This window comes from Tenebrio molitor, chromosome 7 (genome assembly GCF_963966145.1).
Source record: "Tenebrio molitor chromosome 7, icTenMoli1.1, whole genome shotgun sequence".
In the NCBI taxonomy this organism is placed as follows: domain Eukaryota; kingdom Metazoa; phylum Arthropoda; class Insecta; order Coleoptera; family Tenebrionidae; genus Tenebrio; species Tenebrio molitor.
In genome coordinates this window covers 8,861,222-8,888,884 of record NC_091052.1, presented here as the reverse complement: position 1 = coordinate 8,888,884, position 27,663 = coordinate 8,861,222, and the positions used below count along the sequence as shown (strand labels likewise).

The following is a 27,663-nucleotide window of genomic DNA, read 5'->3' as shown; positions in this document are numbered from 1 at the left end:
CTCTAAATTATGTATATATTTTTTCTGTTGTAATGAAAAATTTCGACGTGATGACACATGTTTGGTGTGCGTTAATTTAAATTTTTTCGTCACATAATTTGTGTGTAATTGGCAGAAAATCTATCTAACAAACAACTATACCGAGAAGGTAAGCTAAGGCGTTGGAATTTTCTTTTCATCTCGTATTTCCTGTCGTCTTTGTGCGAAACGGTATTTATAAATTCTCTTGTAGGAGACATCGTGATACATTTATTAAACATCGAGATACGCCATAGTAATATCTCGTGAAATTTGTCTGTAAATTTTGGCAAAACGATCTCGATTGATCTCGCAGTTATGGCAGGGCTCGTTATTTGAGCGTCAAATTACCAGAGTGATTAGTGTCCAGAGGAGTAATCGCCCACATCGCGAAAGGAACGGTTCGCGCCGCCCCCGCTCCTTGTAACGTAAGCCTGTAAACGGTGTTGTACATTATTGATGGCAATTGTCCGCTAGATTTAACATATTCAATATCTTGAATAACTTGCCGAGGAATTCTTTTCCGAGAGGATAAATTCAACGGGGTCTATAGGGCGCACAATTTCTTTTACGAGCGGCGCTTTGAAAGGCGGGGCGCAGACGCCAGGCTCGTTTGATCCCGCAGAGCTTCGCATGCCCTCGGATCCCCACAAGCTCATGGAGTCGAATGCTCTTCTCACACACGTTCCAGCATCCGGAGTTTAGTCCATCACCATCTTCGGAGCGAGGTGGTAGTGGTTGTTGTTCACATCGCGGGCGTAACACACTGCAAGAGTCGACGCGACATGACATTGTCCAAGTCGGTCGCGAAGAGATCCGGTGCTTTAGCGAGTCGACAGTAATTCCCGATTGCTGGAAGGGGTGGACTATGCGGTTGTGTCGCAGGCGCGAGTTGGTGGACGAGTAGTTCCGCTGCGGCCGGCGCGTGGGGATGTCGTTAGCGATTTATGAACTTGCACCCTTACGAGCCGCGTCATGAGCTAAGACTGACCGAGGGACAGACTACGATGGCGGTTTTTCGCGGACTTTTCGTGCTGTGTGTGGTGAGTTGTGCGCTCGGGACGGACACCTCGCCGACGGACTCGTCCTCGCAACCCCTCCGATACGAGGCCCCCGACGACTGCCAGTGGTGGGTGCGGGAGTCGGCCGTCACCGGCGGCCCAGACGAAGTGGCCTTAACGTGCAATCTGAGGACCATCAACAGCGAATTCGACACCACCAACTTCAGCGTCATCCCCTCGGAACACACCACCTCCCTGCGGATCGAGTGCAACGCGGAGATCATGTCTCGCAGCAGCCTGGACGACCGCAGCTTCGTCCACTTGACCAAGCTCCGAGAGCTGGAATTGGAGCACTGCAAACTAGGGAGGTGGCCGGCCGGCACCCTCGTCGGCCTCAGAGACCTGCGGAATCTCACAGTTCGGACCCACAACACCGACTGGCCGGCGATGAACCTCGACTTCGCCAAAGACAGCTTCTCGCCGGTGAGACAACTCGAGAGGTTGGACCTCAGCTGCAACAACATTTGGTCGTTTCCGGAGAACATTTTTTGTCCCTTGATCAACTTGGTCGCACTGAATGTCAGCGAGAACCGGCTCCAGGACGTCAGCGATCTGGGCTTTCGGGAGAAAGCTCCCGGACTGCCGCAGCCTCTGATCAGCGTGTCCGAAGACGACCAGCCCCACCGTGCCGAGACTGCACGCACGTTCACGCACCCGTGCAGTTTAGACATTCAGGTACTTGACACTTCTTTTAATCATTTCGTCCTGATTCCGGCGAACGGGTTCAGCGCGCTCCGCCGGCTCCGGGAGCTTTACATCCACAACAACGAGATCTCGATGGTGGCGGATCGCGCCATCGCGGGGCTCAAAGCGCTGCAGATATTCGATCTGTCCAACAACAAAGTCGTGGCGTTGCCTTCCGAGCTTTTTAAAGACTGTTCCGGTTCGATCAAAGAGATTTATTTGCAAAATAACTCGATTAGCGTGCTCGCCCCTGGACTCTTCTCGAATCTGGAGCAGCTTCTGGCGCTGGATCTCTCGAAAAATCTCCTGTCGAGCTCGTGGATCAACTCGGAGACGTTCGCCGGCCTCATCCGCCTAGTACTCCTGAACTTGTCGTATAATCGTATAACAAAATTAGAACCGGCTTTCTTTAGGGACCTGTACACGCTTCAGATCCTCAATTTGGAACATAATTCCTTAGAAACTGTTCCAGCTGACACGTTTGCTCCCATGAATAACTTGCACACGTTAATTATTTCCTATAATAAAATCACGTATCTCGACGCATACTCGCTGAACGGGCTCTACGTTCTGTCTCTACTGGCACTTGATAATAATCTCCTCGAGGGAATCCATCCTGAAGCTTTCAGAAACTGTTCCAGTTTGCAGGACTTGAATTTGAACGGTAACTCACTGAAAGCCGTGCCGCTAGCGCTCAAAGATATGCGCTTACTTCGTACAGTGGATTTAGGCGAAAACTTGATCTCCTCTCTGGAAGAGCCCGGTTTTCGGGGCATGACTAACTTATACGGCTTGAGATTAATCGGAAATCAGCTCCAGAACATCAGCAAGCGCGCCTTCAACGATTTGCCCGCATTGCAAATTTTAAATCTGGCCCGGAACAAAGTCCAGAGGGTGGAGCACGGGTCCTTCGAGTCCAGCGCCAACTTGCAGGCGATCCGCCTGGACGACAACCTCCTGACCGACGTCTCCGGCTTGTTCACCAACATACCAAGCTTACTGTGGCTGAACATTTCCGACAACCAGATCGAATGGTTTGATTATTCGCTGATTCCGAAAGGGCTGCAGTGGCTCGACATGCACAAGAACAACGTCCGCGAGCTCTCCAATCGCAACAACTTGGAGCTGCAGTTGCGCCTGCAGACCTTGGACGCCAGCTTCAACAAGCTGACGAGGATAAGCGCGGCGGCGGTGCCGGCCAGCATCGAATTGTTGTTCTTGAACGACAACCTCATCTCGACCGTCGAGGCCCACACCTTCCTCAAGAAGACCAACCTGACGCGCGTCGATCTCTACGCCAATCAAATTGTCAGCATGGATCTGAACGCCCTGCGACTAACTCCGGTAGATCCGGAACGGCCGTTACCCGAGTTTTACATCGGGGGTAATCCGTTCCAGTGCGATTGCACCATGGAGTGGTTGCAGCGCATCAATAAACTGGACCATTTACGCCAACACCCTCGCGTTATGGATTTGGAGAGTATTTACTGCAAGCTCCTCTACAATCGCGACACCAACTATCTCCCCCTGATCGAGGCCGAGTCATCGCAGTTCTTGTGCACCTACAAGACCCACTGCTTCGCGCTTTGCCACTGTTGCGATTTTGACGCGTGCGATTGCGAGATGACCTGTCCTACGAACTGCACCTGTTACCACGATCAGTCCTGGTCGGCCAACGTCGTCGAGTGCTCAGGAGTGGGCTACACGGAGATGCCCAGCAGGATACCGATGGACGCCACGGAAGTTTACCTCGACGGCAACAACTTCGGAGAGTTGTCGAGTCACTCTTTCATCGGGCGAAAAAACCTCAAGGTTTTGTACGCCAACAATTCCAACATCGCTGCGATTTATAATCACACGTTCAGCGGGTTGCGTCGGTTGATAATCTTGCATCTGGAGAACAATAAGATCAAAGAACTGTTGGGGTTCGAGTTGGCGACCTTGGAGAATCTGAGGGAGCTGTATTTGCAAGGGAACACGATTCATTACGTCGACAATAGAACGTTCCTCGAGTTGAAGCAGCTGGAGGTGCTGCGCCTGGACGGCAACCGTTTGAGTTCTTTCGAGGTCTGGCAGTTCGCTCTGAATCCGTATCTGGTCGAAATCGGATTGGCGGAGAATCAATGGTCTTGCGACTGTCACTACGTGCAGAAGTTCAAGTCTTGGTTTAAGGTGAACTACGGGAAAGTCTTCGACGCCGGTAAGATCGTCTGCATGTTCAACAATATCACCAAAGCTGTGGGTCCCCACATGGCTGATTTTAACGCGACGGCTTGCGCCGCCTACACCGGCGGCACTCGTGCCATCGTGGAGACGCAAGTAATGAACGATTATCTGCCTTTGTTGTTGGTAACGATGTGCGTCTTCTTGGCGAGCGTGGTGATCGTGTGTGGCGCCTTCTACTACCGGCGGGAGTTGCGCGTGTGGGTCTACTCCCGGTGCGGCCTCCGGATGTGCTACAAGACCACCGCGTTCGAGGAGCAGCAGGACAAAGACCGGCTCTTCGACGCTTACGTGAGTTACAGCGTGAAGGACGAGGCGTTCGTGAGCCAGGTGCTGGCTCCGGGTCTGGAGTCCGGCGATCCGGGCTACAGACTGTGCTTGCACTACAGAGACTTCAACGTGTCCGCTTACGTCGCCGATACGATAATCGAAGCGGTGGAGTCCTCCCGCCGGACGATAATCGTCCTGTCGAAGAACTTCCTGCACAACGAGTGGTGCCGGTTCGAGTTCAAATCCGCCCTGCACGAAGTGCTCAAAGACAGGAGGCGCCGCCTCATTTTCGTGGTGAGCGGCGAGCTGCCGCAGCGCGATCTCGACCCCGACCTGAGGTTATACCTGAAGACCAACACCGTGATCGAGTGGGGGGACCGCCAGTTCTGGCAGAAGCTGCAGTTCGCGATGCCGGATGTGAGGCGGGCGTGCGTCCACCAGAGGTCCTCGGGGAACATCTACGCCACGGCGACGCCGTCGCATCTGGAACGCTCCAGGAGCCCGGTGCTGCCGCCGCCGCCGCCGCCCGGGAAGATGCCGCCGTTCCTCCACCATCCCTCCAGTTTGCCCAGAGACGTCCGCACGATGCCGCATCCTCTGTGGGCGTAGCGGATGTTCAGCCGCAGGTGAGAATGTTTCCATATATTTGCTCAACCCTTGTTGTTTACTCGGACGCGATTCGTTTAGCTTTTGCAGATGTTTCACGGCCGCTCAGCTCGGGTAATTATTATTTAGGGGTTGGTATTGTTTTGCGCGAAACGTTTTCCAATTCGAGGAATTACGATAATTGTTCCACTCTTTTTTACCGACGTGGCGGCGTGAAAACGAGGGGAGTTACTCATTTTCGCACCCTATACAAACACAAATTGGATGTCTGTTGCCCCAGAGAATTAATCCCCGTCAAGTGAACTTTAATAATTTTAATAGGTGCTTACGTCTCAAAGGCGAATTATGCCCCTGCAAAAAGTATTGTACCTAAGAGCTTTACAACCCACTTACTGGTACTTAAAGACATCGCGAACCACACACAATTTCTTCGTTTCAAAAATCTATAAACCGTTTCGGCTCACCCGAAACGAAATATAATCTGATTTATGGTCGTAACTTCCATTATTGTGCTTTTTGTATTGGCTGTAAATTTTAATATGCTAGTCGGTATTATATTTATATGTTGTTAGAGCCGGAGCATAAATTTTAATCACCTAATTCCTGGCTCTTTTTCTCGAAAACAAATCTATGGCTTTCAAACGCTCCAATCGTATCCTTCACAACGACTGGTCCGGAGCCAATTTTAAACTTCTGTCATTCATAACTTTACACTCGGTCGACTTCAGTTTCCATAAAGTATCTTGAAAAACGCCCTAATCATAGACTCACTTTAAAATCTGAGAATTCTGCGTCAGTTTTATTGATTTCTGGACGTGGCCCCGAATAAAAATGCACTTGTCACTGGCAGAGACTTAAAAATCGTAGAGGCACTGTTGTTGGGTCAAATTCCGGCTCAATCGGAGTTGACATTTTGTCGGCGGCGGTGGAAGTTGCCGCTCCCGGTAGAGGATAATGTCGCTTTGTGTTTGCGTTTTCCCATCGCCGAATCCGCGTTTTGAGCGTTTCGTCGACAAGCGAGGATAATTCGTAGACAATAAATAATGGCATCCAACATGAAATCCTTCAAGATTGAAAATTAAATTTTATGAAGTAAGGTTAAAGAAGTTGTCCTCTTCTGTCTTATTGTGCTCTTGGTTCGGTGGCAATGAATGGAAGCTCAAACTATAGGCCGAGCCGACTATTGTACGTTAAAAGGATAGGAGGAGCGCGCCATCACCGTCTCGGTCTTCCTTCGGGTTAAAGCGAGACACCCTGTAAAGTCACACAAAGGACGCAGGTTTCAGTTTAACTAAGTCCTTTGGGTCGAGGTCGCTGTGAGAAAAATATCGGTTGACATTTTTCGAGTGCACATATTATGTATGGGGTACAGCGCCGTGTAAAGTACACAGTAAACAGACCCCAAAGAATTCTACAGTTGGAGTGGCCATGCCTGGTTAACTGTACAAATATTTGGCTTCCACTAGAAGGGACATTATGCAATACGAATACCGGCGATGGATTCGACCCGACCGGCATTAATTGTCGCAGGAGTGTCGACCGTATTTCTCCGTGACGCTGTTGTTGTCGCGTTTTTTTGCTTTATGGGGTTGTTTCTTACGACGTTATTGCCCCAAACCCGTTGCCGCGACCCTCTACGACCAGAGAATTATGGGTGAGGGGCGAGGCTCCAGCATGATTTCCCCATTACATCAAGACGCCGAATCGAATTCGTTACGACACCCACCCCGTCATTTCTTCCCCATCGAAGGCCTCACGTCCACGCTAAGAATGTTAATTGCCGCATCGATATCCCGAATCGAATATTATACTTCGGCTTAGAAAATTGCTAATCCTTTGTCTCGCCCTTCCCGCCCAAACGTGACGGACCTGTCGCCGGGGCGATGCGGCCTAAGGGCGGCCGCTCACTAGACCGCGGCGTACGCAAACATGCCAAAATAATTCAAGGGGAAACCATGTTTTGCTTGGAAAATTATTTATCCCAAGCACTTCAGACAAGTAACGGCTTACTTTACCGCAAACCGTGCGAAAATAAAGAAAATAAAAGACTATTAAATTGACATAAATAGTAGGTAATAGTAGTTTATTTAACGAGTTTGTGTGTAAATTGGGCCTTTTTTGGCATGAGTGGGCCAGTTTAAAACGCGAGTGAAACGAGCGTTTTAACGGGCCACAAATGCCAAAAAAGGCCCAATTTACAAACGAACGAGTTGAATACAACGTTTTTTTGTTCGACGAGCCTCTTAAAGGCCCCAAATCGCTTATAACCTTAAAAATTAACTTGACGTTTTGTTTTTACAAGTTGTGACATTTATTAAAATCCGTTCACACAGGAGAAAATTCTCAAATTCTGACAGTGTCGAACAAAAAAATATTTTATCTACGATCATCGGATAAAAGCAACTTTATTGATGTGAAAGCTCTGGTGTAACTTGTCATTTTATCCACCGACAAATTAAAAGAGAGCTCTTATTGGTTCCCAGCCATGGATAAAATTGAAAAGATCTTTTATCAATATGGACCAATATGGACTTGGACCAATCAAATTTAGAGATTGCAGTAACTGCAGCAACCTAACCAAATATAAGAACGTAACCATGGTAACAAAAGGAGCATTAAAATTTAAAAATCTCAAAGTATTGAACTAAGATTTTGTTTTATTATTTTTTTGTATATTTGATCGTAGATAAAGTATTGTATTATACTCCCAAGTTGCGGCTTGTGCTGCAACCTTCATTTTCGTGGATAAAAACCTTCTTTACTTGCTCATGTAATAATGTACTATTTTATCACACTTTGGGCCCACGGCCTTGTACAGGATGATTTAAGTTTTACCGCCCGCACTATAAACCCTATTAAAAACTTAGTAAAAATTATGAAACTTTAGAGTTACATTCCCTTGATATAAGCCTTCCAATGTGTGCAATTAATTTTCCCTTATCATTTCATTCAGAGGCATAAATTAAAAAAAATCGATTTTGACCAAAAAAAAATATTTTTTTTCCCGTAGACGCTCAAAATTCACAATTAATTCAAATAACACATTTATGAAATTCGCATCAAAAGAAAATCATTAGTTTTTGAATTATTCCAATTTTTAACATTAAAAGCGAAAAATGACCAAGATTTACAACTACAGTGTCATAAATAAATACCTCATTGTTGGCAAACATCTGTTGACAACTTTTCTAGTAATTCTTCAGTCCCTAAAGTGTACCATAAACAACCCACGCCAACCTCTTTTGTGGAAGTGACCACCCAATTTAATAATAAATCATAGCTAAATTTTGCACTTTAATATCAAATTCCATGTATTTCAAAAACCAATGATGTTTTCATGATTTCGATGATACCAAATGTTTCGTAAATGTTTGAAAGGACTCTCAGTGAAAAATTATGTAAAATAATGTAGCCGTTATTGAATTAAAACGAAATATTACCTGTTTCATAAAAAAATTTGAAATTTTTACAGAATGTTCTACACCCACACACAATCATTCCTGAATTTTTTGAGAATTTAAAATCGATTAGAAGTGGGTGTTTTTGCTCGGGCAGTAAAACTTGAATCACCCTGTACAAACTTCACATGCGTGCGATAATAATGTCAATATCACACTCGTTGCGTAAGTAACTATTACTGAGAGAAAACCCCCCGGATCGTTTGTAATTATTGATTTGAAAGATCTTTCTCATTTTCTTTTCATAGTGAGTTGGTTTTAATTTAATTTTTGTGCGTGGGGAAAGGTCTTAGGGGCGAGTTTGTTCCCTTGTCGTTTTGATCGGCACCAACCTCCGGCATTCATCTGGTAAGTCGTCCGGATCCCTTTCTGCCGCCATCGGGTCATTATATAATAATGGGACCGCTCCCGAAATATAGTAATCGCATCTGTCGTCTTTCGAGTGCAGGTATAAGTCGATGTCTCCAAGCGCATCCGGCTCTTTGACCGCCACTCGTCCTAACAATGACACAATTTGCGATTTTCTGGCCAGGTGAGCTTGGGTCCCCCTATAAAAGACAAACGTCCAAAGCATCACGAAAATACCTTTGTGTAGATTAGTATTGATAAAAGAAGATGCGGTTGGCATTGTCGCCCGCTGCTCTTTGAACGGCCTGTCCGCCATCGATTATTCGATTTATTCGAGACGTCTCACTAGCGGAGCGGTTTCACCACCCCTAACTAGGGGTTTTTACCGGAGCACGGCGACGCTCCGTCTATTTCCGGTTAAGCACGGAAATGACCTGCCGATAGTCAAATGATGATCAGTTCGCTAACGATCCGCATTGTACGAGATCGGAACGGTAATCCGGCAATCCTACGTAGCTTCGTTTATTCGAGAATCCGCCCCCGACCGCCGCCCCCGACCCCGTTTTATGATCGGACCCACGTCGAACGAAAATAAACCGTCTTCTCGATAAAATTTCATCAATTCATCAAGTTAATGTAAGAAAGACGCGAAAAAGTGAGCGCCGTTATTGATGAGCAAAACAAGGATCCCAGTCAGAAGTTGAAAGGACAATGCGGGGCGAAGGTATTCCGGTGCCAGCTCGGAGACGTAGGTGTTTTATTTTCTGTGGCACAAGAGTGTTGCCAAAAATTCCAGGAATTTGCACTTATTCATAAATTTGGGGTCCTTTCAAAGGGACTACTCTTCGCTTTGCATATATTGGAAACGCTCGAGAAGCACCCTTTTTGTTTGCAAATGAAATACCGGAAAGCTAAAATCAATAGGATATGATTAATTAATTTAAAAATGAGGATATACATAGATTCGTATGAAAAGGGTAAACCTCGGGGGAGATATCGATGTTTTGTGTTATGGCCCAGCGCAGAGGGGCTGTTTTGTTTGCGTACGTTGATGATACGATACAGTTTTTCTCTATTGTTCGGTTTTTCAGAAATCTTACACAAATTCATGAAAACTGATCGATGCGATATGATTAATGCCCACGAAATATTCCAACAGCCGCGCCGAACAAAATTACAAATTTATTTATTGGCGAGCGCAATAAAACTCGTTTCTCGCCTCTTTATTATTTATGTGGCGAACGAACTGTGCTGATAGAGTTATTTTAGTCAAAAATTTCACCTCGAGGCGATGTGAATCTTACGGTACCCACATAATCGTGTGTAGAAAATCTGTACAAAATTTGAACATGATTGCGGTGTCTGTTCAAATTTACCTGGGCCACTAAATACGCTTGCACGAGGACTTTCGCTGTTTTTCCAGGACAAAATTAAATTTTTAATAGGGAAATTAATTTTTCTTGGTTTTTGCGCGAAACAATGAGAGAAGAGCTGGCACGTAATGTCAACAAAATTTTATTCGCGAATTATTTGAATGAAATAATAATTATTTCGCAACGGCACAGCCGAGTAATTATTTTAGAAAATAAAATAAACAATCAAAACTGGAATTCGGGGTGAAAACGTAGCCGTCCCGGTTTCAAAGAGAATTTTAATTATTATTTATCTTTTCTCTGCTCCTTCTCTTTATTTACCGGTGGCAACGTGGATTATTGAAGAAAAACACCTGCAGACGAAAATTGTCCTTTGTGAGATGAGACATCCATCGGGCAGGATAATTTCCCTAACAGGGGCATCTGTCAAACGTTGCCCATTTGCATGTGAAAAGCTCAAGTATTGTGCAAGGTCTTTGTTCGGTACACGTTTGTGGTGGAGCTAACTAGAGATTAGCGAGTCGTTTATACATTAATCCTTTATGAAATTCAGTCGAATGGAGATAATACGCGGCTTCAGTTTAACAGAAGCTCAACAATATAGGCGGTCTGTGAAGATGTGACAAAGGAGCGGTGCCTACATGTTCGATTGGAAAATTTGAACGAAACCAGGAAATTAAAACGGCAATTTCGATTAATTAAAGGAGCGCTGGCAGCATTACGCAAGTCGACTATTGATTAGTCGAATAATCTTTAATTAATTAAAAAGTAAACGTATCGGAGGAGTCGTTTTTGATGCGATTAAAAAAGTATTAATTAAAAAGTTGAATGCAATCCATTCTGGAATTCAATTACCTTTAAGAGAATTTAATATCGTCAAATGAAACTGAAATTTGCTACGAATTATCTTATGATTGTTGGGGGCGAAGGAGGTAATTTAAAAAAGGAACTTTCGCTCGTCCATCAAATGCACCGCCTCCGGCACGATTTCTAGATAATCGGGCCTACGAATTCGAGTCGAACAGGCGCAAAGGGCAGGTAATAATTCCGCTGTATAAATTTTAATACATATTTATGAGACCGCGACAGATACGAGAGCTTCCAGCCACTTTGTAAAAGGCTCCAACTGGAGCTTTGGCAGGACGAGCCCCAAGCACGAATTTGCAATCAACTTAAGTATACGTTCACATTAAAGCGCATCAGGCGCGATTTTTCACTCTTACACAAATACCTTTACCGCAGGTAATTGGCGCATTTGTTGCCGATCCTGACAATAAACTTCGCGGATAAACTCCCTGCGCTTTAAGAATTGGGAGAAGTTGTGTAAACCATCACGCTAGTAAATTACAATTTCAAATGCATTTCATTTGTCATTTCAGAACACTATTTACCCAACGAGAAACTTCAAAAAATACCAATCAAATTTGTACAGTGGAAATGTAAAATTAATTATACTTTTTACAGTGTATTTTAAATCTTCAGTATTACGCTTGTTTACATATTATACTATTTATTATGCCTAATTCACATCAAAAATAGGTATTTGACTTAGGGAAATTGTCCTAAATGCGTCGTCTTATTTATACATACATTGAATACAGAATTTCCTTCAAGTAAATTTTACATAAGTTAAAATTTAAATTACATTTTCTATTTACACGTCCTGTAGTAAAGTTTCCTAAAAGATACTTAATGTTTTTACTAACTCGAAAATATTCTTGAGCTGAGTACAATTAGAAAAAGTAAAATTATTTCTTCTTTAGAGGAACAATGTAAAAAGTGGAAGGGTAAAATGACACCTGTTTATACTGATTTTACTTTTGTTTCCTTTTTTCTTTGCAACTATCACAACAAATGAAAAAGTTTTATAAAAAAATGTGAGCGGTAAAACGAAATTTGTAGATCTATTTATAGCAGAAGTAAAATTACACTCAGTTTATAGTGTGTGTCTATACAGTTTAAAATATGTAAAATGACATCAAATTAGAATTAGATGCCCATTCTAGAAATTAATCTTCTCTAATGGAAAGATAAAATTACACATTTTTCAGTACCTACATTTTGAATCTTGAGTGTTGGTCGTTATTATTTAAAGAAATATACCAAAAAGTAAAAGTTTAATTTTTTTTCTACTGTCACATCAAGTAAATATTAAGCAAACTGTAAAATCCAACAATGTTATTATAAATTTACATGACGTATGGTAAAATTGTAACAAAAATATTTGATTGAAATAAATTACCTAAAATACGTGGCATGTATTGGTTATAGGCGTGATACAGTTGTCAGAATTAAAAGTAAAATTTACATAATATAAAAGTAAATTTACAATTATTTTACAATCTACATCTTCAGCATTTATAGCGAACTAACTAAATACGCCTGATTAGAGTAATTGGAAAAAGTAGAATTATCTGAACTTTGGGTGTAAAAATTTTACAAAGTTGTAAAATTACACTATATTTTTATAGTGCGTTATAATTTCCATCGATCTGTGGTTAAATTACATAAAAGTGTTTGATTTAGTTAAAATAACTTAACTCTTCAACCAAATCGCTTTATTATTGCAAAATTATTGCAAAAGGAAATGTTGCAAAAAACGAAAGTAAAACTACATACTCTCATTTTACAATGTACTTACATCTAAATCAATGTGACTAATTAGAAGTAAAATTAACTGAACTTCTTTCTTTACAAAGTATTTTAAATCTCTTATATTAGCCGTATTAACTTGCGCAGAGATTTATCCTCGGTGTCCTCATTCTTTTTTTCTTCTTTGCAACTGTCACACCAAGTGGAAAATCTTTACAAAAACTTGACACACATTCTTACTGTATCAAGTTTTTCCAATAAATCTCGTTTATCTGAACTCTTTTCCAATTTGTTTTTTTGTTATTTATACAAGAATTTCAGCTTCACTAGTTCATGCACTTAAGTTTTATGAGTTTACCCCATTTTTAAAATGAACGCTGTACACTTCCAGGCGCACGTCTGATGCAGCGCACTATTTTCGGAAGCATGATTAACTTCTAAAATTTTAATTGGATTTGTTGTGCACTTTCGGACTTAAAAATGCATGTCGGGAGTGCAATCGTGGTCGTTAGAGGTTTATTAATAACCGGTGTGTGTATTTGTAAATATTCAAATTTACGGTCTAACCCGGAGTAATTACACGTTGCCTGGAGGCAATAAAATAATTTCTTTGAAGGCAACGACGGCGTGCTCATATGTACCAAGATTTACTCGGCTAATGAAACCGTTAAGTCGAAAAAAGCGGAGCTTTAATGGAGTCTGAGTCTGATTAAGTCATTAAAGGTAGTTTAGTTAATGCCAGCTTTTGAGTAATAGCTACATAACGCGATCTTAATTCAAACGCCATTAATGTAATTTCGAATTCGTGCCAATCGTGCAGCCATTTGGCGGACGTCGCTGAAACGAAAAAAATGTGCAGGCGGAAAGTGCACGAAGGGGTTGGATCTGATACGGGATTTTCATTAAAAGGGAGCGCATGTGTACTGTAAAATTCTTGGTCGGAGGCAGCCAACTGTGAAGAACGAGCACCGACTTCGTTATATCTTTCTGTGGCGCCACAACAGATAAATAACTTTTCCTCCAGTTTTTATCGATCGCAATTTCGAATTTAGACTTTGGGAGAGAAAAAGCGCCCTTTCGCCCGTAATAAATAGTTGGACATAAATAAGCTGACGGGCCGAATTAATGTAACCAAATTTATGGATTAGTTTATAAAATATGGCCGTCAGTGGCGAATGTTGTTGAAGGTTTAGGTACACTGTAAATAGGCAATTTCACTTTGAAATTGTATTCAAATTATATTTAATTTCTTTCATGAAATATGCATGTCGGTTTAATTTGTTTCGAATTGTTTTGATTCGAAAACGGCGATTCGGTCTTTCCCCTTTGCGTTTTTCACCCGGCACGAGTCAAAGAGAATCGACAGATTGAAAAAATCTGGCTCTGCCGAAGCGTTATCGGGGCGAAAGCCAAAGAAATATAAATCCGCCAAAGACTACTTAATCACTTATCAAAATGATATTTATCTGGGAACGTATATTTTTATGGAATACCAATAAAACTATTTTGTTGGCCTGTTTTGTACCAAGGCCAAAATGACTTGGGGGCGAACAGAGAGATTACAGATAATTGCCACCCTTAGGAATCAACTTCCCAACTGCTCCAATAACTCTCGAGATTGATACCGTTTTTGAAAATCATCCGAGATAAACACATTAATTTGTCCTTTATCGCCTTTCCACAACTCTTCAAAGTAATTAGGATTTATCACCGATTAGAAAAGTTTGCCAAAAGACATATGGAAGGTGACGACAGGAAATCGTCCGAATTTTATATGAAACTAGTTTCGTGACCACCTGTGGTCCAAGCTTGATGGGGCTCCGAGAGAGCAACTAAACCGTGGAGAAGGCGGTTTATAAGAGAACTATGATGATAAGTGATGTCGAGCACTTAATTAAAGTAACGTAATACAAGCTCGTCGAGATAATTTTCTTCCACGTTCGATAACAGCTTTAATAGAATGTTGAAAGCGACCAACTACAAATTGTCCTCCAAATTAGTCCGATATATTGGATTTAAATAATTTTACATAAAGACCCCATAACCGTACAAATTGGAAGAGAAAAAGACCGCGTTCAAGAGTTTTTTTGTTTGAAATAAGACAACCAAGAAAGTTCAAAGTCTTTGGTGAGGATTTGGAAAGCAGACTCTTTCTTTATTACCGAGACCCCATTTCTTCAACTTTAATTTTAATTAGCGCCATAAACATCTTTTATTAATTGTGTGATGACGGTGATGATAAAAGGAGCGTGGGTAGTTCGCCGGGATTAAATGCGTCCTCAAATATCCATTCCGATTCAGGTGTTGTATTAAATTCCAAATTTTTAAATTGGAAATATAATACTTCATTTTAAGTGCTTATTAAAAATAATAGTGGAACAAGTTATGCGTGAGCGTGAAATTAATAGGAAGAAACAACACTTCGACTCGTCGATTTACAGATATTTTTGTTTTTTGCCTGTTTTTAACTGTCGATTGGAGATTGTTTTTGTGGCTTGGCCAAACCTAAATGTATTTCAATTCGGGCTAATCCTGTGGCGTGTCAGATTGTCTTAGCTTTCCAGCGTTAGACCCGGAGCCGGTTTATGCAGAACAATTAAAATTTTTAAACGAGTGATTGGTAGATGGACCGGTTTAAAGCTCTTACAGCGTTAGAATTAAACCAGAACTCACGCTAATATCCAGATTTTTATAAATAACAGTTCTGATGTCACAGCATGACATGATATTTCAATAAAAAATACACAAGACAGACAGACAGAAGAAATATGTAACTGAATTTCTTCGAACGATAAGAATGGGCTGGTGGGTGCAAATGCATGAAGAAATCATAGAACATTAAGAAAATACAAACATTCATAACTTCCTTACTTTTAAAATTTGCATCAAAGTGATGATTTTATGTTTTTTCTTGCATACATATTTTTTTTCTATATACAGGGTGATTTATAATAGGTGTAAAAAACTTTGCAATCGTGTTCGGGAAGTCATTTTAAGAAAAAAATGTTATATAAGTATAGCTTCTATTTCGTTTATTTACAGAACTACAGATTTAAATTTAATTCACAAAATTATCTCGTCGAATTGCAGTTTGGAATTTTTTTTCTCCGTATAATTTTTTGTTTTAACAGCTGAATCCCTTGTACAAATTTGTCTCTAAAAATTATCAACGAACAAAATTGGAATTTTCTGTCTAAAATGTTTCCGATCTTACGATTGGTTTTGTTGTGGAAATAAGCATGAGTTGCAGATGATTAATTTTTCCTTTCATATTTTTATAAATACATAGTTTAAGAGACCGGTTCATTGTTCGTGACATGAAAGCAAAGTATGTAATTGGAAAATTGTAACAATTTTCTTTCTTTACGTTTGATGCCAAAGTAATTTGTTTTTCTTGGAAAAAAATTCTCTTGTTTGTGCTTCGAGCCATTACCTCTGTCATCACTGCTTCATTGTCCGGAAAATAACTCCCGTGGTTCTTTCTTCATTTTAGAAATAACCAGTAATCACTTGGACCTAGATCTGGCGAATATTAGAGTTCCTATTTTGTTGTTGCCTTCATAGATAACTTGCCTACTATGACTATTTAGAATAATATCTGTCATAATTTTACCAATTTGACTCAAATGGTGAGATCTTATTTGCTATCTGCTGCTCCTGAACGCACTTTCTTGGCTGGTTGGGTGCACCATAATAATTACATAGAATTGTAAACAATATAAATTGGGTCGTCAAGTCCAGCTCTGTATTACCAACAATCTATTTGATTACTGGGTATTATAGTATTAAAATGGGCTGATGATACTGGTAGGTTGAGGCTTAAATAATTTATGACTCTTATTATTTGGGTCCTGGCACACAGTATGAATCGGGAAACTTTCGTGATTCGTTCCGGGACAGTGGCCCATCTGTAAAATTGTAATTTGGGTTGTTTGTCGATTGTTTACCCACGGCAAGTCAAACAATGGTAGTTTTTTCGTCGAGGTGAGGGTAATGGCGCCAAAGCTCTCCGATTGCCGTGTGTTTCGAGTCAGTCAAAGCGTGAATAAACCGATTGCACATGGTAAAAAATGAGCGACGCAGGACGTGAGAAATGGTTATGAAGCCCCCCGTTAAAAGTGATTATTAAAGTTTTTCGAGGTGGAAATTATCGGCCTAATGCAGAACATCCGCTTCTTGTTAGACCTGTTTAGTTATTTGAAAGGATGAACGCGGCCGTCGGAAAAAAACTCATTACGACCAGAGACTGTTTGTTTTTTGTGTCACCGAGAGACGTCGAACAAGAAATTTTCAACGGCTGTCACCCTAATTGAAAAATATCAGTTCACCTCAAAAATATCCCGTCGGCCGGAGGGATTTTAATTAAAAACTCCCGAAACAATTCACGCGACCATTTCAGCAAACACCTGCTCTGCGAGCGTGACGACGCAATTCCGACCTTATTATTAATTTAATCTGCGGAGGAAAAGCGATGGACGTCCGATTTCCTCGTTAACATTCTTGATGGCCGTTAAAGTGGCGAAACACAAAAACGGCCCACTTAAAATTCATCTCCGGATCCACTATTTCATTCTGAACAACCTGTTAAATGGGCCTCTAATACTAATTCAAATTGTCAGGCGGTACCGCCCCTTCCAGGCTCAAGACCCAGGAACTATCATCGGTAGATCTGAGACGTCGGTAGCAATTAACATTAAGGCAGAGCGGTTGCCACGTTCTAAATTATTTAAAATGCCTTATAAATCCTCACTTATCGCACATCTACTGCTTGGCCCCGTTCCGGGAACAATGGCGGCGAATCTACAATAGTGGTCCATATATCGCGCACACCTATCGAAAACAGACCACTGTTAATTGCCGTATCGCAAGCCCTTCGAGTGTTTCTTTTCGAATCTTTTTTGAACACACTCCGGGGCTTAAGTGGTTTTATGTACGGTCGGGGATGGTTTTTATTCTTTCAAGTGTAATTAATTAAAAAGGGTGCGGTTAGTGTTATTTATTCCCGCTCTTTTCAGGCTCTTTATCTCGTTATGTTCGGGATCCGATGCCCAGACAATCTTCCCTTATTAATATAATACGTGCCGGGACGCTATCAAGTTTCAGCCTCCGTATGTAGGACAATGACCAAGAATTGTAATGACCGAAGCTCTCGAACTTTGTTCATTATGGACGTCTGCCGTCTGGGTCGGGTCTGGAAGGGTGGTTTGTTATTTTTGTTTTGCATACAGAGCACCCCTCACGCTTCCAGATTATGATCTCACATTGTCGGCTAAATTAAAGTTCAATTAACATGGAATCTACCAAAAATATTGTTCTGTCTACACTTTATTTATTCTGAGTTATCTCTTCTCATCTTGCAGAGAAAGAGTCCCAGGAAGACTCTTTCTTCATTTTACAAATAAACAGTACCTGTAGCGTGTGCATGTGGCTCTGAAGAATCGAGTTACACAAGACTATAATATACGAGTACACTAAATCTGCAAAGCGGTATTTTGCGTTTTTGTACGTCACTGTTTTACAGCTTAACTTTTGCGCACCGCTCCTTGTGGATAACGAACCAAGTAGCCGACCCTCTGGAAACCGGGGATTTACGTTTCCTACCTACCCGTTCCATAAGAAGGTATTTTAAAGCAAAATGACCCTTGTGCTAAGATACTTTTCAGATAAATTTACAACGCAATACCAACTACGTTAAAGACAACCGTTGCCCTCTTTGTCGATGATTAGATTTTTATAGTTTTACTACTCGAACCGTTAGAGTCAAAGTCAAGAGCCAAAATTACTGGGATCTATAGTTGGCGCGGCGAACCAGTGGAGTAGTCACGAGGCGTTCACGTGATAGTTCGCAGCGACGTCATGAAAACCCTGATTTACACTGCCTCGTCAAATTTGAGTTTTGTGCGGGAAATTTAAATCTTACTATTTTAAGAATGGATGGAAATTTCTTCTTAACGCGCGCTCTTTAACCAACAGGAAACCATCACGTGAAGATTACGCCAGTTTATTACTCCTAAATGTTCAAACTGGGATAACAAATAGAACTAATAAAATGCAACTCTTTATTTATTGTTTTTATTTTTATCTGAGTTAAAAATTAATCAAACAAGATAGTGAAATAATTAAGTTCGGATTCTCTGGATTGCACCCTTTCGGCAAAAATGTCCATGTTTCAATTTCTGCATCGTGTGGAATTAAATAGCAAGAGCTTTAATCAGGTTGTAAACCTAAGCACACACAATTTCACCATTCACAATCCCAACCACCCTTGCAGTAAACGAACGCGAGGAACGATCGCTCCAAAGTTGTTCATGTCTGTCGCAATAAAACAACTCAATAAAAGCTCGATAATTTTTTAATGTTACTGATTATTGTTTTTTATGAGTTGTAAATTTTACTTAACGACCAATTAAAAGCCACTGTCGGTAAATCACAATAATGCTACTTCGCGCAATAATACAATCTGTAATAAAGCCGTATTTCAACCACACCCAAAAATTTAATGGGATGAGTTGGAGTTTTGGTGAGGTGGTACTACGGCAAACAATCACAATTAAATAGATTGTATCAGAGATTTTTCCGCGAACAGCTGACTGCTTCTTCCTGGCTTCTGTTTTTTTAATCCGAATCATTCACATCTCCAGCTGGTACTAATTGTACCGTGCTGGTGTTATTGATTAACGAGGAAAAGTTCGTGAGAGAGATTCCCAGATATGCCAGTTTGGAACAGATTGGTCGTTTGGAAGTAATTAAGTGTCATTCAGACGGGGGTAATAAATTGATAGTGATGCATTTTCTTTTGTCGTGTTGTGAATGGTGGTGTCTCGGCGGGACAATTAAAATCTGTGAAATTTGCCTGAGTGTCTCCCTTTGAAATCGTGGGTCCTGTGCACACCTTGAGCCTTCCAACAATAGCGATTTTGACAAACGTTCGGTTTCGTGTGGTGTCACAAACAACAGACAAAGAAAACGTCGAGTCGAAAAGAAGTTTTAATAGGAACAATGGCTTTTCGTCCAACCATCGAAATTATGACGGCGCTAAAAGAGAGCAAATTGGTTCTCGAGTCGGGTGGCTGGGAGCTTAATGGTCCACTTCACTTTTAATTTCGAACCGTATTCTGGATTATTTCGCTTTGAAGACGTCGCGGGCCACTTTCACCCCACCGAACAATTTATACGAATTTTTATCTAAATTGTAAATTATCACAACATAAATATTTACCCCCACGGTACGAGGAAATTACCCACATATTTCCCTTTGTACATAAAAGAGCTTATCTCTTTCATATTCAAATGACGTTCCTGTTTATTCTAATTCTATGTAGGGCCGCATTTACGGCCCGACTTGCTCACTATGCACGAAAATAAATAGTTACTAATTTAAAGGCTTTAGATAATGTAATGAACGGGACATCGGACCGGTTAAAAAACGCTTACGCAACCCCGATACGTGGGGCAAAAAGATAATCTCGTTAAAATAGCGCAAAACACAAGGGGGTGGCTCCGGGATTGCCAAATCTCTTCGCCTGTCACGAGCGACCGCTTTGTCCTTCGTCCCATATCACCATCATTGCCTCTCATCAGAGACGATTGTTTAAATTTGTTGCAGTGCCGCCATTGTCGCCCCGAACTGTTAATTACCGGACGTATGGACCTAATAACGAATTAATAATAGCCGACGGCCTTTCACATCATTGTGCTGCACTATATTGTCGCAGGGGGATTTTCAAAATTAAGACTGAAACCTTCTACTGGTCCTAGATTTTTTTTGACTCATTGTGTAAGACTCTAGACAGAAGAAAAATTAAGAAGAATGATGAAAGAGCTGCGAATAGCTCAGAAAGTAATAAAGTAAAGTAATGGAGTAATAAACTGGCGTGATCTTCACGTGATTTTCGGGGAATGGTTTCTTATTACATACTTAGTTATAAACGGCGGACGTTAAGAAGTATGGTGCACGCAGCCAAAATTCCTATCCATTCTTAGTAGCAAGATTTAAATTTGGCGGGGCAGTGTCAATCAGGCGCGTCACGTGAACACCTCGTGACTACTCCACTGGTTCGCCGCGCCAACTATAGTTCTATCGCGTGATTCGCTTTTTGGTCTTCATCAGTTCATTTCAAGTTTTTTATTTCTTGTAAGAATTTACAATAAGTATTAAATTTAGTGGATCCGGCTCTGGTGGAATTTTTGATTTTGGGCCTGGCCGCACCCAGTTCACGCTGGGCAGGGCAACAATCGACCCTCGTTTGACTGATGTTAAATTCATATTATTATAATGACCACACCTTTGGGAGTTTTTTGTCGGGGTGCAAATCGATTATGAAGTTTTTGTCGGGATCGCGTCGTTGGCCAGGACAAATCGAGCGAAAGTGTAGGGATGATGCATTCCAAGGGTGTATATTGGTCAATGGCTCATGAGTGTTTATGGTGCGTGTGACCGTGGAGATTTCACCCCAATCTAGAAAAATTGATCAGTGCCGTTTCCAATTAAGCCTATTGAGATATCCTCGAAGTCGACGAGTTTAATTAGTGGGGAGGCTCTTTATAATGAGACCTCGGCATAGTTTACGATTTTCCAATAATTAATAGCCACCCTCGTTATGGTTATCGGTCTCTTTCTGGGACTGTTTAAATAACTCAAGATAGGGCAAGAGACATAAATAACTTTAACGACCTTTGGCCGATTTTAAAATTCCCCACCGCTGGCGTTTTGTTAAAAACTAATTTATTTTCGTTTAATAAACGTCCCGGCTCGGTTTTGTTATCTTCTTGTGGGCGATTTTCTCAGACAGATGTCGACTTCACCCCTGAAATATGATACGAACTGTGGAGTAATGTATGCATCCCCTTGTACAGATATGTAGAAAATTCTCAAGGAATCGCACCCCCTACTCTCCCACAGTCGCTATTAATTTTGAACTGAAACAAGAGCCGTCTAGATCCCTTGATACATAATAATGGGCTGGGGGTGAGTTTAGTCATAATGCCGTTTGAATTTTCCAAACAATACGTTTGACCGCAGCTATAAAGGGTGAGTCCGGCAAATGCAGGGCTCAACGATACGTATCATTGACTCACACAATGCAAACCCGCGATTTCGTAGCGATAACACATCCTGCGTTTCCTCCTTCAACACATACGACATATGGGGTATTATACAATCCGGGTGAACCCAACTATTACTGCCATGCACGAGTTATCTCCAATTTTATACGTAATTTGATTGTTGTATTCGTAATGACGATTATTCATGATTTGTGACAACAGCACGCGGATTGAGCGAACACCCTCGTAAAGTTGTCGAATTATGCGACGCGTCAAAATAAAATTCCGCAATTCTATAAATCGGAATAAATGTTGTTGCGTTTGTTTAGTAAAATTATCGCCGGGCATAATTAAATTATCGATTGGGGGGATAGGGTTGGCACCCGTGTTTAATCCGAGTCGGAATCGATAAACCGGAAGCCGTGTCCTGTCATTTTCTAAACGTATACAAAAAATGTGTGGTGGGCGTTAGGGTGAGAAGCACTACGAAGGGAAGTTCGATCAAATGAAATCGTGAGTGCGGTTTGTGGCAGCTGATGACGCGCCGGACAACGCCGAAGATTGTATTTCTGCGATAATGTAACGGCAGTGGCGGAGACGGTGCAATAAAATCTAAATTTTTAAATAATGCGGTTGTTACGGGAGAGAACTTGTTCTGTTCTCTAAAATGTGTGCAAAGTCGGGCATATTTCCAAAACAGTTGATCCAATTGGCACCAAAATCAACAAACCGTGCGTCCTTCCTGTGATGAAGATTTTGCAAATAGAAAAACTCAAATCGGTGCATTTTTGTAAAACTAATCGTGAACGAAGGAAAATGGCGATATTTCCAAAACGATTAGCACCAAAATCAACAGGCTTGGAAGCCTTACTAAAACAAATATTTTGCAAAGAAAAAATTCAAATCGAATGTTCCAGACAGACAGATATTAGAATCTGACCTTATCTCAAGCACACTTTTTACGGCTCACACTTTTACTTGCATTAGAAAAGCATATTTTGTGTATTGGAACAAGAGAATCCAAACAGAAAAATATAAGTACAATACGTTCGTAAAGTTCGGAATAAATTCGATAAAACTAAGTATTAATTTCTGAGAAAAATCCTGGAAGAGGTCAACTTTGTTTTTAAAAAACGCATATTCTTCAGTACATACTTTACTTATGTTAACAATTTTTCATCTCTTAAGTATGATGTCATCAATAATATATTTTTAAAATCAAGGCCCCCACTTTTTTCTTATTTTTCTGATAGTACTACCTAAATGATGAGCAAAAAAAATTGGTACCTTACATGACAATTTTTTTGAAAAAATGACAATTGATAATTCAAAAATTTAATTTAATTTTTAAGGTAAACATTTTTTTTATGGGTTTAGTTAAAATCGAAGGTTTATTTTAATGGAACAAACAAGTTAGAACATTTGCGGCAGAGAATTCGAGCTGAAATGGAACAAATAAGCCCTGACATTATTGAGCGCAGTGTACAAAGTGTCGGTAAGTGCTAAATGGTTGGCGGGAGGCAGTTTCAACATTGCGTTGAATGTTATTGGTAACCTTAGATGTTTGTTTGTTTTTTAAGGCCAATTAAAATTTTTACAATAACAATGAAATTAAATTTTTGGAGTAAAATTTGTCATTTTCTCAAAACAATTGTTATGTAAGGTATGAATTTTTTTCATTCATCGTTTAGGTAGTGGGAAGGCCTATCACAAAAAGAAGAAAAAAGAGGGGGTTGTCATTAAAAAAAATATATTGATGACGTCATAACTAGGAGATGAAAAGCTGTCAACACAAGTAAAGTATTGAAGAATATGTACGAGTACTTTCTAAAAACAAAGTTGACCTCTTCGAGGATTTCTCTGAGAAATTAATACTTACAGTTTTATCGAATTTATTCCGAACTTTACGAACGCACTGTATAGCATTTTTGGCAATACATAGTACCTTTTGGTATTGGAGCTTTGAGCGTTGGTGCATGTTCACCTTTAGACGTCTTAGATTCTGCTTTTTTATCATTTGTTATTTCTTACCTAACTCTTTTTGAACCATGAGTTGTCCTCAAATGTTTTTCAATCTTTTTCTCGGGACCTAATAGTGATGAATTTTCTTCTCTATACTTTGCACACAAAAAAATCTTTTTTTATTTTTGCTACAGTATTACTGCTAATCCGGTAATTTACCAAGTCTATCAATATGTAGGAAAATCTTTTCCTGATCCTTGAGTTGAAACTGTAAATCTTTCAACAACTTTGTACGTTGTTGTTCAAAATCTTAGATGGAGGGTACAATAGTCAACATGCAAGACATAGATTAACGTTGAAAAAAAAACTAGATCCTCTAAAAACACCCTTCTTTGCATGGCTACATATTCTGAGGGATCACACTGAATGTGGCATAAATTTAAATAGAGTTGAAATATGGTATAAGTAAATAGCAAAATGTAGAATATGTTGAATCATCTCCCCTTCTAAGTCATCAAGAAGATCTCTTTAAGTCTCCCCGAGCACTAATCTCCCTGTTCCCCATTTTTATTAAATGCATAGATCATTTTAAAGTTGAAACATTCACCCTCTTACAAGCCAGTGATTTTTTATTAGAGTCTTAGGAACAGGGGATGGATGATGTTATTAAATTAAATCAAGCGAAAATTAGAAGTAAAAATGGAGAAATTTCAATTTAGCCAAATTTGTCTCTATTAGAACAGTTTTAAGGGGTTTTTCAAAATTGAAACATATTTAAGGAGTTTGTGCCTTGGGGGTGTACCTCCAGACTCTCTCTTGCGCCCTCTTCTGTTTATGAAGAAATACAAATAACTGAACATTTTTGAAAGATTTGTAATTGGAAGAGCGTGGCGGCCATTTCTGCTTTCCGGGACTGCAGACCGTTTGAACTGTTGCCAGAGTCATCTCGCCCAGATTTATCCGATATGAAGCTGAATTTCAGTATATTTATGATTTGCTTTATTTATTTAAATATATTCTCAGTACGATATTCTTCCTTCGTAAAATTTATTATTCAATAAGAGCGGTGCTGGGACTTGTAAACAGTTCGAATAATAACTGCCATATTACTTGAGTAAAATCGCAGGAACACAGAATAACAAAACAACTGTGCCAGCCCACATAAAAATCCCCCGACGATGATTCCCATGTAAGTTTGAGACTTTAATTATATCCGAATGTAATTAAATTTCTAATAAATTCGGACCCCGGCGCTCCGCATATTAAAGAGGCCCAAGAAGGATCATTGTTAGCTTAACGATGGGATTGTTGAACGTTAATACAAGTCAGGGGGAGTATGTTCATTCGTTCCAGAATCACGAATCGCCATAAAATAAAGGCACCAATTAACGCAGCTGCGTGCAAAGTGCGTGCGTGTGGCGAATGACGATTGCCGCCAACTTCCACGCCATTATTTACCGGTTCTCGTTTGCATCCGGGAAGTATGACCGGCTGCGACGTCCCACCTTGTGGCACTCCGGCTCGTCTTTGCTCGCCGCAAATCAATCGCACGCGAAATCAACTATTAATGATACCAAACGAGACTTGACGGGGTTGAACAAACGCATAAAAAGCCAATTAATTTCATTTCTCGAAATGGTAACAGGTGTCGATTGTCGGTAATAATTCAACCATTGTACGGTCGTGATAAATTGTTGCTCTTGCGTGCTACTCTAATCATTCGCTAGACAATACAGGTAAATTATGCCAATGCTGTTTTTATTAATGACACCGCAATCATAATCATTCCGGATAATTTATAAAACAGCGTTGCGCCGACTGATTTAATTGTTTTAATTGCCTTGTATTTTTAACAGGGGCGGATCTTAATTGCCCACCTTCTCGACTACAATTACAATAATTTTTACGCCATTATTCCGCACAATGCTAATTACCTGCAGAATTAACTGCGATTTTTGATTAATGAAACAAACCAATCCTTACACCCGGAATTTGCTCTTTTTAGATAGGCGCGTGTGTGTTCATTTGAGCAGCAGATTACTGCAACTGACAGCTTGCGCCATTTAAAAAAATACAAGCATCCAGACCAAACACAAAACAATAGTCTTTAGATTTTGTATTCTTTATGACAACATCATAGCAAATGATTTTTATGAAGTGCGATTTATTTCGCTGAGAATATAAATCTAGAATCCAGGATAGCTCGTGTTTTCTGGTCCGTTGTCACACAAAGTGAAGCTTCAAGGTCACGCGGCGGCCATTAGCCAAAAAGACAAAGCTCTAGCATACGACCTGGCTTTGTGGGGGTGAATTGCGCTGAACAGTAAAGATAAAAAAAGGTGTATTTTCATAAATAGATGTGCAGGGCAGTTAGAAGTTTACCTGGAAAGGGGCAGCTAGAATAAGAATATTCTTACCTAATTGGAAAGATTGAAAATGCTTATTGGCTTTCTTCCGTGAAGTTTGTTTAAGATAAAATACGTCTAGGTAAAACTATCCCCCAAAAAATATGACACTGTGTAAATATTAAATCAGATTAAAGATTAAAGCATGTAGGTACATGTAATTGCAGTAACTCATATAGAAATTCGTTGTGCTTGGCACTGTCACAAATTTAGACCAACAAGCTATTTTAGGACGCCTCGTAAACACGTCATTGCCAAGCAACCTCTCAGAACATTTGATACAGAAATTTTCGGATTTGCTTCATCTCTTTCGTTTGCTACTCAGTTCCCTTGCACGGGGGTGCAATGATTTTTACCAAAATTGCAGTTAAAGAAGCACTCTAACTACCAGCGAAAGCCCCATCAAAATATATTCATCAGTTTTTCAATTAAAAGTGCCCAAGGGATACATAAATAATATAAATTTTGAAATTTTACTATTATTAAACCACTAACAATGTTGGGAGGCGAGTTTGATTTTATTTCCGATGGTATTTGCACTTTTACTATAGATGAGTTTGATGAACTAAGCTCAGACAACGTTTTCGCGAATCAGGCCCTAGTTAAAAACCTCTAAACACCCTTCCTTACCGCTATGATGACAAAAAAGTCACTTCGTGTAGTTTGTGAGTGTTTGTTTAATTTTTTTGTGTGTTGTCACTGATTTTGTTTTTTTTTCTTGCAGCGATCGACAGCTCCAGCGTACGTTCTTGACGAATTGAGACAGAGATGGACGGTCCTTCCTTGCTACTGAGGTGACTGTGATTGTGATATTTTTGTGAACTTTATTCTAAATAGATAAAGTCCGTTCCTTGAACGGGTGCGTTTCTAGTTAATTATTGTTGTTATAATTTATAATGAAAAAATGGACTGAAACGATTTGAAACGAATTTAAAAAAAAGTTTATAAAGTCAGTCTTGATATATCAATGTTCTTTACATACTGCTTCATGAGCTTATTATTAATAGGTGTAATAAAAATTCTGATGTATTATAAAGATTCCAGATAGTTTGAATCGTGCAGTGACACTTGATTTGTCGATATTTTTTTAATGTTCATTCACTTTAAACGGGTTTTTCGTTGTTTATAGGCCGATGATTTGCCGCGTATTACAGAAAGGTTGTGATTTATGTATTTCCTACACCAGAACTTGTTATTAGTATTTTAAACAGTATCCACAACGATATTGATAGACTTAAGTATCTTAATTGGACAAGCCGGCATTTCATCGTTTCGTTTTGGTCAAACACCAAATCAAACCCAATCAGTTGGTAATTTTTTTTTGATGTCGCTGGAAACGAAACGACGTAATGAAGGGCGTCCATGATTTACGATTCCTAACTTAATATATTGTAATATTATTGACTGTATATACTGTGTATAAATAATTTAAAAGTATATTTTCATCAGAAATCCCAAAGCACACTATGTACATAGCATTATTATTTGCTTATTCGAGACGTAACTTAAAACAAATAAAAATATTTAATTTTAAAGTTGATGGGGTTTTCATTTCGCCGCCGCCACTCCATTATTTTTTGCGAACTATGTTTTAATTATTTGTAATGGACGACGTGGA

General features: G+C 40.3%; 1 protein-coding gene across 1 annotated transcript; it reads left to right on the top strand.

Moving 5' to 3' along the window:
- The first annotated feature begins 57 nt into the window (after positions 1-57).
- Toll-6 (Toll-like receptor 6) lies at positions 58-27,583 on the top strand. Its single transcript, XM_069053534.1, has 2 exons — positions 58-4,882; positions 26,770-27,583. Exon 1 carries the CDS (start codon positions 966-968, stop codon positions 4,863-4,865), a length of 3,900 nt encoding a protein of 1,299 aa, XP_068909635.1. The 5' UTR covers positions 58-965; the 3' UTR covers positions 4,866-4,882; positions 26,770-27,583.
- The last annotated feature ends 80 nt before the right edge of the window (positions 27,584-27,663 follow it).